This window comes from Epinephelus lanceolatus, chromosome 3, assembly GCF_041903045.1.
Source record: "Epinephelus lanceolatus isolate andai-2023 chromosome 3, ASM4190304v1, whole genome shotgun sequence".
Lineage (NCBI taxonomy): Eukaryota > Metazoa > Chordata > Actinopteri > Perciformes > Serranidae > Epinephelus > Epinephelus lanceolatus.
Window position 1 is genome coordinate 16,543,660 of NC_135736.1, and position 16,377 is coordinate 16,560,036.

Below are 16,377 nucleotides of genomic sequence, written 5' to 3' on the forward strand. Positions count from 1 at the left end.
CAGGTTACCAAAGCACCACCTTTCCTTGTGAACTGAACTATCAAATAAATCATTTCAGCTCAAGTTTTAGGGGAGATTTTATCATAACAAATTGGTTGTAATTATTCCAAAGAGAACTATTTTGTACGGAGAAAGGGGTTTAAATTCACCCTTTGTTTTGCTTTAATGCAGTCATCCATCCTCCCTTTTTAACTCTTTGTCCACTTAATTTTCAATGCATTTGTGTTGTACATCTTAGAACACACACTGTGTACACAGAATAGAAATGAGTATATTACTATTAAAAGGTCATTTCTTTTGACAGAAACTTGGCAACCAAAATATGAGTTCCTTAATGTCCTTTAGAATGCAAACTTCCACATGAGTTAGAAACTGTGCAATTTGCCCAAAGTATTGTCTTTAACATATTAGAAATTTGCTTTGTCACACCCTGCATTACTCTTCAAAGGATTTTTTTTTTTCCTCAAGGCAAAATCATAAAGGGAAATGTTATTTAAGTGAAAGTTATAATTCTTAAGTTTTACAGAGACTGTACGAACTCCAAACACAAGGCAGTTGTGTCTGACTGTTAACTTTTATTTGTCACATTTGACTTTTGAGGTCCAATCTTATACTATTCATCTCTTTTGTGACAGTGTGGGTATAACTGTACTTACAGATACAGTTATACACTCTTTGGAGGCTAAATAGTGTATAACTGTACTTACAGATACACTATTTAGCCTCCAAAGAATAAAGGTAATTTGTGGGATAATAATCTGTAATATTTTCATATTAGTTAAAATAGGTCTCACTAGTATCAATTGCTGAAGTGAAGTTACTTTACCTAAACATCTGATGAAAGCAGCTTAAAGGCATCACAACATCCAAGTGACAAAACACATTTGTCTCTCCAGTAGAAGTAATTTGCCATGCAGATGATGGTCTTGTGTACTAAGGTTTTTAGATGATCTCTCTGACATGTTGGTGCCACCCCAGCACAACTGCAGGAAATGGAGTTCATTGTGTGGCACATGAAGCAATAAAAAGAAAATCCTTTCCAGAAAAAAGTCCCCCCTTTTCTTTAAATAATCCTTATCGCACACCGTCATTTACCATTGATTCTGTAGGAAGCAGTTCTAACGAGTACTGTTGTGCTGTAGATTATCCAGACTTAAGTGGGACATCGTTCCACAGACCATATTATTTTTCAGTATGTTCCTAGTGATTACATTTCACAACAGCATGGATCGCGTTAGTGTTACTAGTATCTGTGCTGACATTGCACCAGTGTCACAGCAAGACAACACTTAGAGATGCAGGGGTTCAGAGTTCAAATCCCTCTGTGGTCGTTCAAGATAAACCTTCCATGCACTAATGGTTCTGTAAGGAGCTTTGGATAAAAACATCTACCAGATGGCCGGTTTTATGTGCTTTGAATGTTGCTCTGCTATACATTTTAACCCCTCTGTCTCTCTCTCTCTCGCTCTCTTTCTCTGTCTCCCTTTCACAGGTTCAGAAATGGTAGAAGCTCAGTGTCAGAGATTTGAGGTGAGGAGTACAGATGGAGAGAGAGTTCTGTTCTCCGCAGATGAAGAGGAGATCAGCATTGGCACCGAGAAACTTAGAGTCACAGGTAGGGGTAAACACAAAAAGTACAACAGCAACAAATGACCAACATTGTGTTTTTTGAGTACAGCTTTTCACGTCTCCACACCTGTGACAGCCATGACTGGGGACATTATGTTTATAGGTCGTCCGTCCATTCATCCATTTCACTCTGGTGAATGCGATATGTCAGGAACATGTTGAGGGAATTTTCTCAAATTTGGCTCAAACATCCACTTAGATTTTGGTGGTCAAAGGTCACAGGGACCTCACAAAACATGTTTTTGGCCATAACTCAACAATCAATACATTAATTATGACAAAATTTCACACAAATGTCCAATAGGATAAAATGATGAAGTGGTGACATTCTGTGTCCAAAAAGTCAAAGATCAGCTTCTCTGAGACAACATGATGTTCTGCAAACACACTTTTCTGGCCATTACTCAGGGTCGTAACTCAGGAACAGAAGGGGAGACATTTGGTCGGGTAGGTTTTAGGTTAGCTATAGCGTGAAAGAAAGAGGGGATATGACATGCAGGAAGGGGCCGTGGATTGGAATCAAACTACAATCCTGCCAGTGGTTAAACACTATTCTCCTGGTTCACAGGTGGAAGTACCACGCCAAGACATGCAGTAGACCCAAGTAAACATGAATGTAAACTGATCTGGATTTAAAGCGTTTAAATGTTTTATGAGGAAAATGCATTCCACTTCTGTAAGACCTTAAGGATACACTCAGTGCCTTATAGTGAGTCACACTGAATGTAATCATAACTTTTGTTTGTTTACAAGAAAACTCCACAGGGTACCTTTAATATCAGGAAATTCCCATGTGCCCAAAATTGTGTGCAGCACAGATTAATTGGTTAGGATTTCCATCAAACAGAGTGGGACAGGTTCGTTGTCTGAAACCCAGAACACTCTACTAGACTGAAATTAATTTTGCATCCAGATATCTGACATGTAATCATAGTAATGGCACTATCATGACTTGTTGCTGTCTGAACTGTAATTAAAAAGGCAGTATCAATCACGGTATCATGGTAGATCTATACATGCATGGAAGTGATTACACATACATGTATAGATCATTCTAGAGGTCACAGTTTTTACGAGCTCCCACGCTCATTTTCCACATGCATGAGGGACTGATAGGAATATTTTTCATGATTCATGAAGGGGGAGACAGTAGAGAGGCCAACAGTGGGCTCAGACTAATTTGTGTAACAAGGTTACTTGAGGACGCACTCGACTTACAGTACGTACACACCCTGTAAGCTGTTAAACAGAGTGCTCTTGATGAGTGCAGCCAAACAAGACTTGGGTTAGCAAGCAGAGCATTTTTTGCTGATTTGAAAAAGAAAGGTTAGAAGAGCAAGATACAGTAGGGACAGATAGGAAGTAAATAAGAGACGGATGGATGAAAGGTCTGAGCAAAGCCAGATGTGTATATAATTGCAGAGGAAAATAGACAAAGCAATTTATGTGAAATGAAAAGAAAAACTAAGGAGTGGGGGAGGGAAGTAGCCCTTTGGTGCACCACAGTATCTGTTTTTTTTCTCATTACTCATTTACTCTAATTAAATGAGAGCGAGAAAATCAAGCAGAGGTGTGAATTTGTGTGTGCATGTCTCTATTTGCCTGCATGTTTGAATATGTCATTAAATCAAGGTATTTTCCAGGAACATGCTGAAATGCTTTTACACAAACACACAAATTCAACTTTCAAGGTAAACTACACAAACACAAGGCCTGGGTAACCGGGGAGATGTGTCCATTAGAGGCACTCTGAAAGAATGTTGCCATAATTTGCTGTTTGATGGAGGTCAGAGATAAGAAACTGAACTGTGGACAGAATGCAAATATGAACACATCCATTCAGCTCATGCACCGGGGTCCAGTGGAGACATGCTATGCCACTGATTGCTTAGTATTTAGATATATTTTATTATTTTAAATTTAAAATGAACAGTGTTTCCACACACTGCTGCCCTCTGCAGTAGCGAGAGGTGTACAGCAAAGCCTGCATAGCTTATATGGAAGGCTCCATTTAAGCCTGTTGTTTATGAGAATCAGCCAATGTAAGCCAGTGCCATGGCAGCCAGTGGGGTGAGATACTAGTGGGCTTACGGTTGATTTCCACTTTTGAAAATACAAACCCAGTGTGAATTGTGTTGGTTCCAATGTACTGGCTTTGAAAGCACTTCATGGGTATTGTGTACCAGGACAGGTGCCACCCAAAAAGGCTGTGACAAGCTCATAAACATTTCATGTACCCAGCAGAGTGCTCAGGAGAGTATGGCACACCATTGTAAATATAGAGGTGTAATCAAAAGTAACACAGTTAGAAGCTGGAACAAATATGGCCTGTGGCTGACAAAATGAGAAACATCATTGTACAGAGTGGCAATCAAACATAACACAGAGACCTGTAACTGCCATCTCCACCATTGTTTAGAGAACTGGGAGCATTTTCCTTCTTGTTTCCTCCTGTTGGCAATTGCACAGACACACAGTTGTGCAGTGTTCAATGGGCCTTGGAATAAACCTCAGAAAACTGAAAAAAAAGCAACAGTGCCCTCCAAGTTTTGGGTCCCTTTAGAGGTACAACTGCACCTTTATGGAGATGTGGTCCTTGGTTTCAAACGACAATTCAAGTAGCCTTTTGTTATCGGCGGGCTTGCCAATGGGCAAAGTAGCCTTGTGCGGTGTAAGATTTGTAGCAGTGCAGAGTTTCCAACATGCTTTCTACGGTCTCAGCAGGAGCTGCGGCCAGCTCTCCCACCAAGCATCTGTTCAGGGGCTGCGGGCTAAAGCAGAGGTGCTTGCTGCACATGGGGGGTTAAACACTGCATTATATCAGAGCCAACCTTTTCTACGGACAATTATGTCCATACTTCATGCAACTGTTTTGCATTACTAGAATATTTTTTGGGGGAAATATTATGCCACCAAGAAACATACTGAACAGAGTCGGCAAAAAATTGTAATTAAGGTGTGGTTAACTACTTTAAACCACAACATTAAGGTTAGGGAAAGATTATGCCTTTGTTTAATTATTTTAAAAATCAAGAGGAGACACTACAAGTGAGATTTTGGGCTGTTTTGCTTCCATAACATGTCTGTTTTCAGAATAGTTGAAAGAAAACATCCAAAATACACAATTAAGTGTTTATTTTAGTTGAGGTTTCTGTTCTCAAATTTATGCAAGTAGTGAACATTGAATTAGATAATGCCTTATTTGTATATTTAAACAAACAGTTTCAGAAAACCTGTAACTGGCTAGCATGGTGATATATATGACATAGAAGTTTTACCCTGTTCACCTGCAGTGTCTTCCCTTTTGTCTAATAATGTATGGGATTTTACAGTACATATCTTTAAAGGCCGTTTTCTCAAAATGACTTTTTTTCTCGTACTCTAAGCTAGTAATCTCCATTTCGGTAGCACTGACATACACCAAACTCTACAATTTTATCCCTGTCTACATTCTGAAGGTTTTCACAATGGGTTTTGTTCATATATCATTCATAGACCGATTTATTTAACATTTTATTCCTAAAAACATGGCAAAATGGATGTTTTATGGCTGCTGACAGTATTTTCTGATTTATGGAGTGATGAAAAGAGAAATCCAAAATTCCCTCTGTAAAAAAAACTGACTTTTAATATGTCAGCAAAATGTCCAGATTTCTGTTTTTGAAATGTATGCAAATAAGTGCATATTTAGTGAGATAATTTAATTCCAGAAAACTCATAACACAGAAAATAATTGCCCTAATGCAGGTAATCAACTGGAGAAGTTTCATGGTGATATCTATGTGTAAAAAGTTTTACCCTATTCACCTATAGTGTCTCCCTTCAAGTCAAAGCTGACTTAAATTGTTTGACAGGACATAAACCCCTGTCTTTAATGCCAAAGTGAAACACTATCCAGGTCCCCATCCTCCCTATCTTCATAGTATTGTTACTACATGTTAAGTAAATGTATATATGGCTATACTGGAGGTACTGTCATACTCGAACAGAATTTGCATGACACACAGAAGATCTTAGCACTGAGCTGTGCATTTTAAGTGTCTGCCTCCGTTCCAAGAACAGAGGTGTGATGCAATAGTGTGCAGGCTTTCACACAGAGGATGGATGTGTTTTCTTTTCCTTCCTTTAATCCACTCTTACCCTCTCTACAGGGAATGAAGGTGTGGTGTTCAGCCATTCTGTAGAGACATCACATGTAAGGGCAGAACCCTTCCAGGACCTAAAGTAAGTACTGTAAATTCTTTTGTGAATATTCATTGATATATGTATGTGTGTGTGTGTGTGTGTGTGTGTGTGTGTGTGTGTGTGTAAGACAAGCAGTCTGGCACATTGCCTTGCTTTACAAGTTCCCCTTGTTGTTAATATTTTAGTTGTGGTAGAATATTTATGAAGTGTGTGTTCTTGTGAATAATTGCTAAGATAGTAACACCACAAATAACAATTCTGGGAAAAAATATGTTATGTAAAAATTCAAGCTGCTGAGTTAACTAGCCAGTCCAGTGGCACAGTGCGTTCATGACTTCTAATCAGCTCACTGCAGAAAGAGGTGTTTGGGTGAGTGGCAGTCTGACAGGCCTGACAGAGGAACAAAAGTCCTCTGGGCTAAGGTGAACAAGGGTCAAGCTGTCACCAAGTGGAGCCGTCCACTGATACACGCACTTGAACACATGTAGTGCACGGTGTACGCTCAGTTTCTTCTCACCAGGAGAGTTAATTAGCTTTTTAGGTGTTAAGACATAGTTTACATCAGACTCATTTAGAACTGATGTGAGCTAATGAGGGCAGATCTTGTCAAGATGATAACTAATGAAACGTTTCAGTTTATCTTTTGTTTATACAAATAGGGTAGGAAAAAGGACGGCAGTAAATCGAGTACTTGTGACCACAGGCGGCTCCTCAATAACGCTTACGCAACGCAGACTCAGCTCAGTCGGATCTAAAGTTGTTTACAATATAAACGGGTCGGACTGCTGGTTCCCTCTGTAACTGCATCAGGGTGGACTGCACCAGCTAAATGTGTGTATCTTCTCCCCGTCCTCTCTCCTGAAGTGTGTTACATGTCTTTCAGGCACGTATGACATTCCTTCATTACTAATGTCTCAACTTCAAATGGGCATTATCAGATAGGATTTAGCCGAAGTGGCTTTTGGCCAGAGGGGAAAACACAAACACAGACCAAGGAGGAGACACAGATGGAGGCAGGGAGGTAGAAAAAGTGATGTTGGAAACCAAGATGCATAGAATGCCTTGTGCAAGGGAAAAGGTGAAAAGGGGAGGATGAGATATAATTGACTGGACAGAGGGAGAGGAAGCAGGGCTAGGGTAAGGGTGATGAAGAGGACAATCAGAAGACAGAAGAAAAAGAAGACAGAGGGCAGATGAGGGTGACAGAGGGAAACAGTTCAGGAGAAGGGGATGGAAGTTAGTGTACAGAAGAATAGATTAATTCGAACCGGCTCCTGCAGGGAGATTGAGTCGTACTGTAGCAGCAGCACATGATGGGATACCGCAAAAAAGATGATGGCATTCAGGGTGTGCAAAATAGCCAGAGTTCCTGTCTTTTGTGGAAAAATTGAGAAGTTTAAGATATTGAACCAAAGTATAGGATCAGTTGGCAACTAACAAACTTGGATGATTTGTGTGTTATTTTCATTGAGTGGCTTTAAAAAGAAGCAGAGAATTTGGCGAGGCGATGTTCGGGGAGGCTGATGACACCACACGACATGCTAGCCATAATGAATTTTTTAATGTGGGGAATTGGAGGACAATGCCGGTTGCTTGATACTCTTCTTAAGCATTTCATTTCTTTATTCAATCATGCATTTAATCAGCTTGCATCGAGCTTGGCAGCCGCACCATCAATGGCTTATCCCTCTCTCAAACATTTACAGGCACCTTAATAGAGTCCCTGTTGAAGCTAATATTCTTTTCACTTTATTGCACTGAGTAAATTGCCTGCTCAAGTCAATGTTGAATTTTAGCTCACTCAAGTGGTTGTTTGACTTAGTTAGCGTTGCCTGAACCAAGGCTATCTACCTCCCTTTGTGCAGTATTTTTAATTTGCATGTATTCACACTCTACCTTAAACCCTTTGCCCCTATTTTGTATGTAGTTGGCTGAATGAAGAGTCCAAGATGAGTATAGAAAGTAAGCACATGGGGTGCCTCGGTTGCTTGGTGATCATAGGAATGTGTTTGCCTAATCCTGAGTCCAGTGTGGGAAATTTTGTTAACTGTAGCAATGGTAAAAATAAAAGGGAAGCTATGTACACTATGAAACATTTAAATTTCACCACCTCTAAATGGATATGGCACTTTGCCTTTGCCTTTGACTCACTGAGTCAGTGGAGCACTGGACTAAAAGGAAAAGGCTCTAGTATTTCATGTCATTGTGTGTGTGTGTGTGTGTGTGTGTGTGTAATTATTTTTCTTAAAAATTAACCTGTTAGATACTGGTTAATGGGTGTCAGGCTGTCTGAAGTGAAATTAACCAAACTTGACATCCCTAATCAAATATCTTCATTATTTTCCTTTCCTCAGTATTTCCCTTTCTCCTCTCACAGTACAATTTAAAAGAAAAAGAAAAATGTGTCAGACAAAACAAGATTCAGAAACAGAGAGAAATTGAAATTATTTGACACAGAGGTTTGAGATGGGTGGACAGACAGAGACAAAAGAATGGTTGAAAGCAAAGCAAAATGGGTAGTAGAGGAAATAGGACCTCATACATGCTGAGGGATCAAAGAAGAACAGAGGGAGGAGGCATTTCGAGGGGTGGGGGAACTAGACGGAGTTAGATTAGTTGAAGGGAACTGAGTTAGGTGGGGATGGAAAAGATACAGAGAAGAGGAGGAGCAAGAACATTGGGTCAGTGTACGGGTCAGTGCAGATAAGCAAGGCATTGAAACCTGCGGTGAAGGTGAGGAAAGAAGGAAGGAAGCACTCCAGTTAGTGTGGTTATAAACATATAGGCTGTTTTATTGTTTAGGTTTAACACAATTTTACATCATAAACACTCCTGTGGAGTTGCAGTACATGGAACAAAATATTGCTGTTAAAAAGCACTTAGTGCATCAGTTTTACGTGAGGTGCCCTTGTCATCAGCAGCATCGTCAAACACAACACTGCCACCATTTAAAGGGGAATTACGCCCATTTTCAAAAAAAAAAAAAAATTATATATATATATATATATATATATATATATGTTTTTATATGTTATTCCTTTGGTCTGAAAAGGTCCAAAGAAATATTGGTAAACATGAACAACTCTCTCCCAAATCCAAAAATTAAGTGCTAAAACTCAAATTTGTGACATCATAGGGTATAAAGTCTGGAGCCTGGTGGAGCCTATCCCAGCTGACATTGGGTGAGAGGCAAGGTACACCCTGGACAGGTTGCCAGACTATTGCAGGGCTGACACATAGAGACAGACATCCATTCACACTCACATTCACACCTACGGGAAATTTAGAGTCACAAATTGATCTAACCTGCATGTGTTTGGACTGTGGGAGGAAGCTAGAGTACCCAAAGAAAAACCCATGCTGACACGGGGAGAACATGCAAACTTAGCACAGAAGGGTTCTCTTACCCTGGGGCCTCTTGCCGTGAGGCGACAATGCTAACCACTGCCCACTGTGCCGCCTGGAGCTGCTCCATAGACAATAAATCAAGAATGGTGTTATATTGAGAGCACCCAGAGGATTTTTAGAACTGACACTCTTACCTTTTCCCTCCAAAATGGCCGACTCGCTGTTAATGATGACACATTACCATTCCCTATAGAATAAAGCTCTTTTGGGTATAAAAACGAAAACAAACATTCTGTGGGTCCACAAAATCAGCCTCCCATTTAATGAAGCAGCTCCAGTTTTCATACTTGTTGATGTCACACATTTGAGATTTCCTTCTCTGGTTTCTGGCTTCAAGAGAGAGCAGCTCATGTTCTCTAATATTGATTGAACTTTACTGGGCCATGAAAATAACAAATTGCAATTCTTAATTTAGGTGGTGTTCCCCTTTAAAAGCATGAATATATGAACATAGAAAACATATATTAACACATACTTAACAATGCATGCACACCAAAGACATCTACACAAACAGGCAAACATCTATAGTGACACATTCATAAAACAAACACATGCCAGCTGTTGAAAACACAGCATAAAAGTACTGGCACACCTAGTGCACCTTAAGTGCAACCCGCCCATTAAAGTGCCCAAGCACACACAGAGAGTGAAACCACTTACCACCCCACACACAGCTTTGTCAGTGTAACCATATGAATACATCAGGAACAGCAAGTGATGTTCATAAAGTGCAACCTTCACACATACTAACACGCATTGCGCTGACCTCTCCACTGCATCACCTACTACAGGGTTAATGTAAACCACAGAAAAATAACTGATAAAAAGGCGATTACATGCTTCAGATAGTTCCCCTCGCTGTCGTCAGTCATTAGCTGTTAAATGGTAGGGAAAGAAACAACGAACTGAAGCATAGTTATTATCACAAGGATTTTTTACGTTTTTTAAATTGAGGTGTATATGAATAGATATTTCATGCTACTAGTTGAGATTGTATCAACGTGAAAAAGAAAGTACAGGTTCTCTCCTCTTTTTGTAATTCACAGGATTTTCTTTTACTGAAGATTATAATCTCCCTCTCCGTTTGGAACGTTCTATCTTCCTATCTGTCTTTTTCCTGTGGTATCTTTGTCCTCATCTCTCTGCTTCTTAACTCTCTTGTTGACTAACTCTCTTACACCACTTTTGTCTTTGTCGCTCTCATTCTGTCTCCATCTTCCCACGTGTGCGTTCCCTTCTTCCTGCCTCCGTCTCCCCCTCTTTTTCTGTCTCGTTATGAAAAGTAGAGCGTTATGCAGTGAAGGTAAATGGGACATGTAATGAGCGGATTGAAGTCCATTTAAAGCTAATGATCTATCTTACAGTTTAACAGTGAGTGAGGGGAGAGAGGAAAAGAGGGAAACACAGAAAGATAGATGGTACACACTTTACAAGTTAACTTATAGGTCAAGAAATTCCAATCAGGAAAGATAAAGTCGAGGTCAATTGGTATCTTGCATACTGCAGTGCACATTTTTTAGTGTTGTGCAGCCATTTGTGAGTAATTTGGCTTCATTGTAGGCTGGAAGAAAGAATGACCGATGCATTAGAATGAAAAGAGCAGATGAAAGATTGGATCAGACACTTTACGTCAAGATATATTTGAGCAAACAAAATCCTGATGGCAAGTTGAACAAGCACTTGACAAGTTAAAGGATCAAACACTACTTCAGTCTTGTATACTTCAGTGCCGCAATCTTATAAAAATAAGAGCGCTCGCACCACCACAAACTGCAGCAAAAACAAACATTGAAGCATTTGTTTTCGTCCATGCGACTGAGCCGAAGTAGAGGTAAGGCTTGAAGTTGTGCAATGTGCCAGTCACATTGACCAGAGAGGGATGCAGAGAAGATTTCTACCAGTGTTGTTTAAAAGGCTTCAGGAGTCTTGACGTGGTTAGCAGATGTGACTGAAGCTAAAGAGACATGAATGCACAACACAGTGCTGGAACTGGGTTATGCTAGCAGCACAGAAACAAAATGCTCAGCAGCCTGCTTTTCAGAGAACACTCCAGGAACACTACGCCGTTCCTTTTCAAAGCCTCTAGTGTGATCGCCACTGTAAGTCGTGTTCACACTATTCTGCTTTTTTTTTTTTTTTTTTTTTTTCTTCAAAACTGCTTTTCCACTTTAAAGTGAACGGGGAGCGGCCGGGAGGCAGACAGAAAGCAGTCGCTTTGGAAAAAAAGTGCTGTGTCTGGCATCTTTTTAAAGCAGCACAGTTCGACGTCTTAAAGAAGCATTCATGATAGTGACTGACTAAATAACATGAAAAAAGAAGCGGGGATTGACAAAATGCAGGCAGCCAATGACGACGACAACAACAACAACAACAACAACAACAACACCAAACAGATGGAAAATGGAGGAAGTAGATGTAGAAAAGTTGGTGGTGGATGTTTCTCTGGCTGGAGCACATTGGCTGTTGAAGCTGGTACATCTTACTGATAGAAGCAGCGACTCCAGTTGAGTTGCTGTGATAACAAAAGGTGCTTTTCATTATCAGTACAACTTGTGGCTGAGGCAGAAAACCACCACTGTGTGAATGCAGGCTTAGGTAGATGAGAAAAATTCCCACATGCAAAGGTGACAATATATTCTGGACATACTGTTTAAATGGAAAAACTGGCTTATCTCAAAGGACTACTTGACATTTTTAGTCTCAGTTAGGCTTGGGTACATGACTATCAATTTGCTGAAAATGGACATTACATAGTTAGTTGTTTAAATACATTAATTTATGAACAATTGCACACAGGTGCATATATGATATATATTTTCAGGATTGTATCCTCGACAGTTGAATTTTTGTAGATATTTAGTTTTGTGACCTCCCTCTCTCTGCCCTCTGCTTCTGAGGCTGGTTTAGCGTCCTGGCCTTGGAGCTGGTGGGCGGGGTTTGAAGAGATTGTCAGGAAATTACCTGCACTTTAGTAAATTTCCTGTTTCTGCCCATCTGTTGTGAACTCTTGTGATTTAAATGTTGACATGCCATATCCTGTGCTATTTTATGAATTTCCAAACTAAAATTCCCGATCCTGAGCAAAAGAAAAATGCAATACAAATGTAGTAGTGTGAAACACATTTTCACAGAAGGTCATAAGCTCCATCAGATGTTTCTGAAAATAGATGTATACTAGTCCATACCAATTGGTAGCTTTGTCTACCTATGCCAATCCTCAATGCCTATGTGCAGTTTCACATAGATTGACCACGTCAGTGAGTAGAAAAACGTGGGACAGACAGAATGACACACTGACAGTTTCCGTGATTATGTACAGCATACCATACCATAACTTAGTCATACCAAAAATTAGAAAAAAAACCAAAACATTCGGCCACAGAGGGAGCCACAGCGATCGGTCGCATTTTAGCCATTTTTAAGCATTTTTCTGTTGTTATAGCACCACCCAGTTGCCAGTTAGAGTTAAATTTCTCCAGTCACCTTGAGGCGTCCTGTTCTACATATCTACCAAAAATCGATGTGGCGGTTAGGCCTAGATAAGAAATTAGCTCTCTAGCGCCCCCATTTTGTTTGATGGGGTCAATAATGGAGGGGTCCCCTCAGATTATGTGTGGTCATATGCCTACAAAGTTGTGTGGTGATCGGTGAAACCCTTGAGATGTTATACACCTTTATGTGATGAGCCACGCCCTCCACAATATTCATTGCCTTATAGTTTTAGTAAGTTTTCCAACTTTTGCCAAGAGGGAACTTTAGATATTGGTCCCTGGATTATGTTCACCGAGTTTCATGCAGATCGGTCAAACTTCCTAGGAAGAGATCGATTTTAAGCGTTTTTCAAAAAATTCAAAATGGCAGAAAAGCTATATCACAGGAAGTTATGGGTTCTTGTCGCAAATTTGTTCCTCATGAGGAGAGGCATCTCTGTGCAAAGTTTCATATCTCTGTGACTTACGGGGCATGATATATGCCCATTCAAAGTTTGCAATTTCAGTCGGTTGCTATAGCGCCCCCCTTTGGCCAATTGATGTAATATTGCTTCATTCACATCCTCCCATGACCCTCTACCACTGTGCCAAATTTCACATGACCAAGTCAGTGAGGAGAAAAACGTGGAACAGAGACACAGACAGACACACCCACAGACCGAGTGTTCATCATTATATGGTAAGATATGCCAAAAGAGCATTTAAACACAACATCAAAACACATTAAAATACATCAAGAGTTTTGCTTCTTGTCAATTAAAAAAGAAACAAGCAATCAAGTGCTTGCAATCTAATTGGACCTGTTCCTGGAATCTGCTGGAGCCACCAGTTCGGGGGTCACAGCTCCGATCGCTCTGATTACCACCAGCACCACTGTTGCCTTTACTCCCCACACCTTTTCTAGCTCCTCTTTCAGCCCGTGGTATTTTTCCAGCCTCTCGTGGTCCGTCTTCCTGATGTTGCTGTCACTCAGGATTGCTACGTCTATCACCACTGCCTTCTTCTGCTGTTTGTCAATCAACACGATGTCTGGTTGGGTAGCCATCACCACTTTGTCAGTCTGGATCTGGAAGTCCCACAGGATCTCGGCTCTGTCATTCTCAACCACCCCAGAAGATATCTTCCATTGTGACCTTGGGACTTCCAGCCCATACTCAGTGCAGATGTTCCTGTACACTTTGCCAGCCACTTGGTTATGGCGTTCCATGTACGCTGTTCCCGCCTGCTTCTTGCATCCTGCTATTATGTGCTAAACTGTCTAAGGAGCATCTTTGCACAGCCTGCACCTGGGGTCATGTCTCCTGTGGTAGACCCCTGCCTCTATTGATCTCGTACTAAGTGCCTGTTCTTGTATGTATATATATTTCTTGGGCTACAGTTAACTCAGGAACTGTTAACACTTAACAGAAAGAGCACCTAGGAGCTTCTTACATCATTTTACATTCTGATATTTCACATATCAGCGATGTCTGTGACTCATTGTCAGTAAGCATTTAGTCCAAGGATAGATGCTTTTTGCATGAAGAAAACAATGCAAAGGGCATCTGGCATCAGGATACAGGTGATAGGGTAAAATAAAAATGAAGAGGTTTAGTGTTTAGGGCTTTTCAGACACAAATACACTGCATTGTAGTTTCTACTCCTCTGAGGCAGGATTGGAAACGTTCCACAGTGCCAATACAGTTGATTTTATTTGAAATCAATGAGAAGCCCATGTTTTTTCCATGCAGTGCTGTTGTCACGACCTTAATCAAACCATAGATGAACCCTGAGTGACATCAATCAAGACCAAAAACATTTTTTCTCAAGTGGTGCATTTTGACCAACTCAAAAACAATTCAAGCCATAAACAGACTTTCAAACATGTTGCCTGTTATCTTAAGTGGTTCCATGATTGAGTGTGTGTGTGTGTGTGTGTGTGTGTGTGTGTGTGAAGCTTTCAAAATTTACAGTCTTACTTCATAAATAAACCCTAATTTCTGTTGTTTCGAGGGTTTTGGAATATTTTTGTTTTCTCTCTCCCTCTCCCAACATGTTTGCTTTTAATGGCACTGATAGATTGACAGTCCTTACTGACAACATTTTTTTGATAAACCACATTATCTGTTGGTCACCTTCTTTCCACCGCTCCCTTTTCATCCATATTCTGTGATTTGCCCACAACATTTTACTCAGATGGGACTATTGTTATAGGGATGACAACGCCAAACTTGTTGCTGTTGTACTTATTAGTATTGTCAGGGTGAACATCACTTTCTGTCCCCACATTTTGAGATGAAAGAGAAAGAGGGCAGAGACGAGAGAAGAGTGTCACACTGAAATGCACCTGAGACGTGGAATGGAAAGGAGAATGTGTTGGTGGTTTTAAAAAATACAAGTAACATTTGTGGCAAAATGAGTGACATGAGCCCTGAAATCGCTCAATATACACTGACAGCAAGTTGCCAAAGGTGTAGACAGAGATTGAGGTAAAGAGGGAAGAACTTCAATCAGCCTATAAAACACACAGGACAGCAAAAGGGACAGATGAATGGCTGGAAAAGCTAGATTGACAGTCAGGCAGACAGACAGCCTTGATGGAGCTGTAATCTGCATACTTTTAATTTAAATCCTATTTTAGTTTGATCTAGGTCCTAATCCCTCTGGTTCTGTTTTATTTATTTTTTTAAATTCCTTCAATCTGTTTTGCATGACATTTTACTTGAAATATGTTATAAACTTTTCACACCGAAAAGTACAGCTTTTGTGAGCATGTACGTCTATCTATGCATCTGTTCCTCTATCTGTGTGCATGATCAGAGATCAGTGATTTCAGGTTTGGATTTGTTTCAACCAGTGTTTCACTTTGCCTTTAACGTTTTCAAATCAGTTTGTGTATTTATTTGTATATAGACTCAACGGACCTGTTCGATCATTTTACTGCCTGCTTAGTTGCTGAATGGGCAAATGAACAATAGAATATCACAAAGTAGCAAGTTAAATAAAGAAACTGAATGGAGTTGAATAAACACACTCAAGCAGTCTTTCAGTTGATAGTGCAGCAATCACCTTGATAACAACAGGCATAGCAAAGCATAATCCAGTGGATGACTTCAGTGTGCGCCTGCGTCATAGGGGCAGCACCACTGCAAAACACAACCACAAGGAAAAGCACTGCTTTGACATAGACACAAATATCAATCAACAATTAACTGACCCGGAAAGTTTGAGGAGTCTCACCCATCACCGTGCTGACGCTCACGGACAGTGGGTTACCTCAGGTCTCTAACTTCATCTGATGCTTGGCTCCACAGCAGAGAGAAAAAGCTGCTGCACAGTCAATATCTCCCTGTTTCTATCCACTCTTTCATCCTCTTATCCCTCCCTCGGTGCCTTCTCTTCCTCTATCCAAGTCCTGGGGTCATGAGAAGGCTCCCTGGGGAGAGTTAGCCCTAACACAGGCAAGGGCATCGGAGAAGGATTTGTGCTCTGTGCCCCCTTCCCCCCCATCCCTCACTCTATTTCCATGCACCTATCTATCCTTCCATCCAAGAAAGTTAAAGAGGACTGCAGAGGAGCTCAGAGCCCTATCAGAATCAGGGGCATGGGAAAGGATTTTATTTAGAAAGGGTAGAACTCTTGGGGGTAATGGTTTAAAAAGTGGGTTCGGGACAGTAAGTTCCTC

General features: G+C 40.6%; 1 protein-coding gene across 2 annotated transcripts in view; it reads left to right on the forward strand.

Moving 5' to 3' along the window:
• Positions 1 to 16,377, forward strand: part of LOC117255746 (zeta-sarcoglycan) — a 458,822-nt gene that overhangs the window by 394,521 nt on the left and 47,924 nt on the right. For both annotated transcript variants that reach the window (XM_033624908.2, XM_033624907.2), the window contains exons 5-6: positions 1,493 to 1,615; positions 5,781 to 5,853. In XM_033624908.2, the coding sequence (XP_033480799.1) occupies positions 1,493 to 1,615; positions 5,781 to 5,853 (196 nt within the window). The remainder of the gene's footprint in view (positions 1 to 1,492; positions 1,616 to 5,780; positions 5,854 to 16,377) is intronic.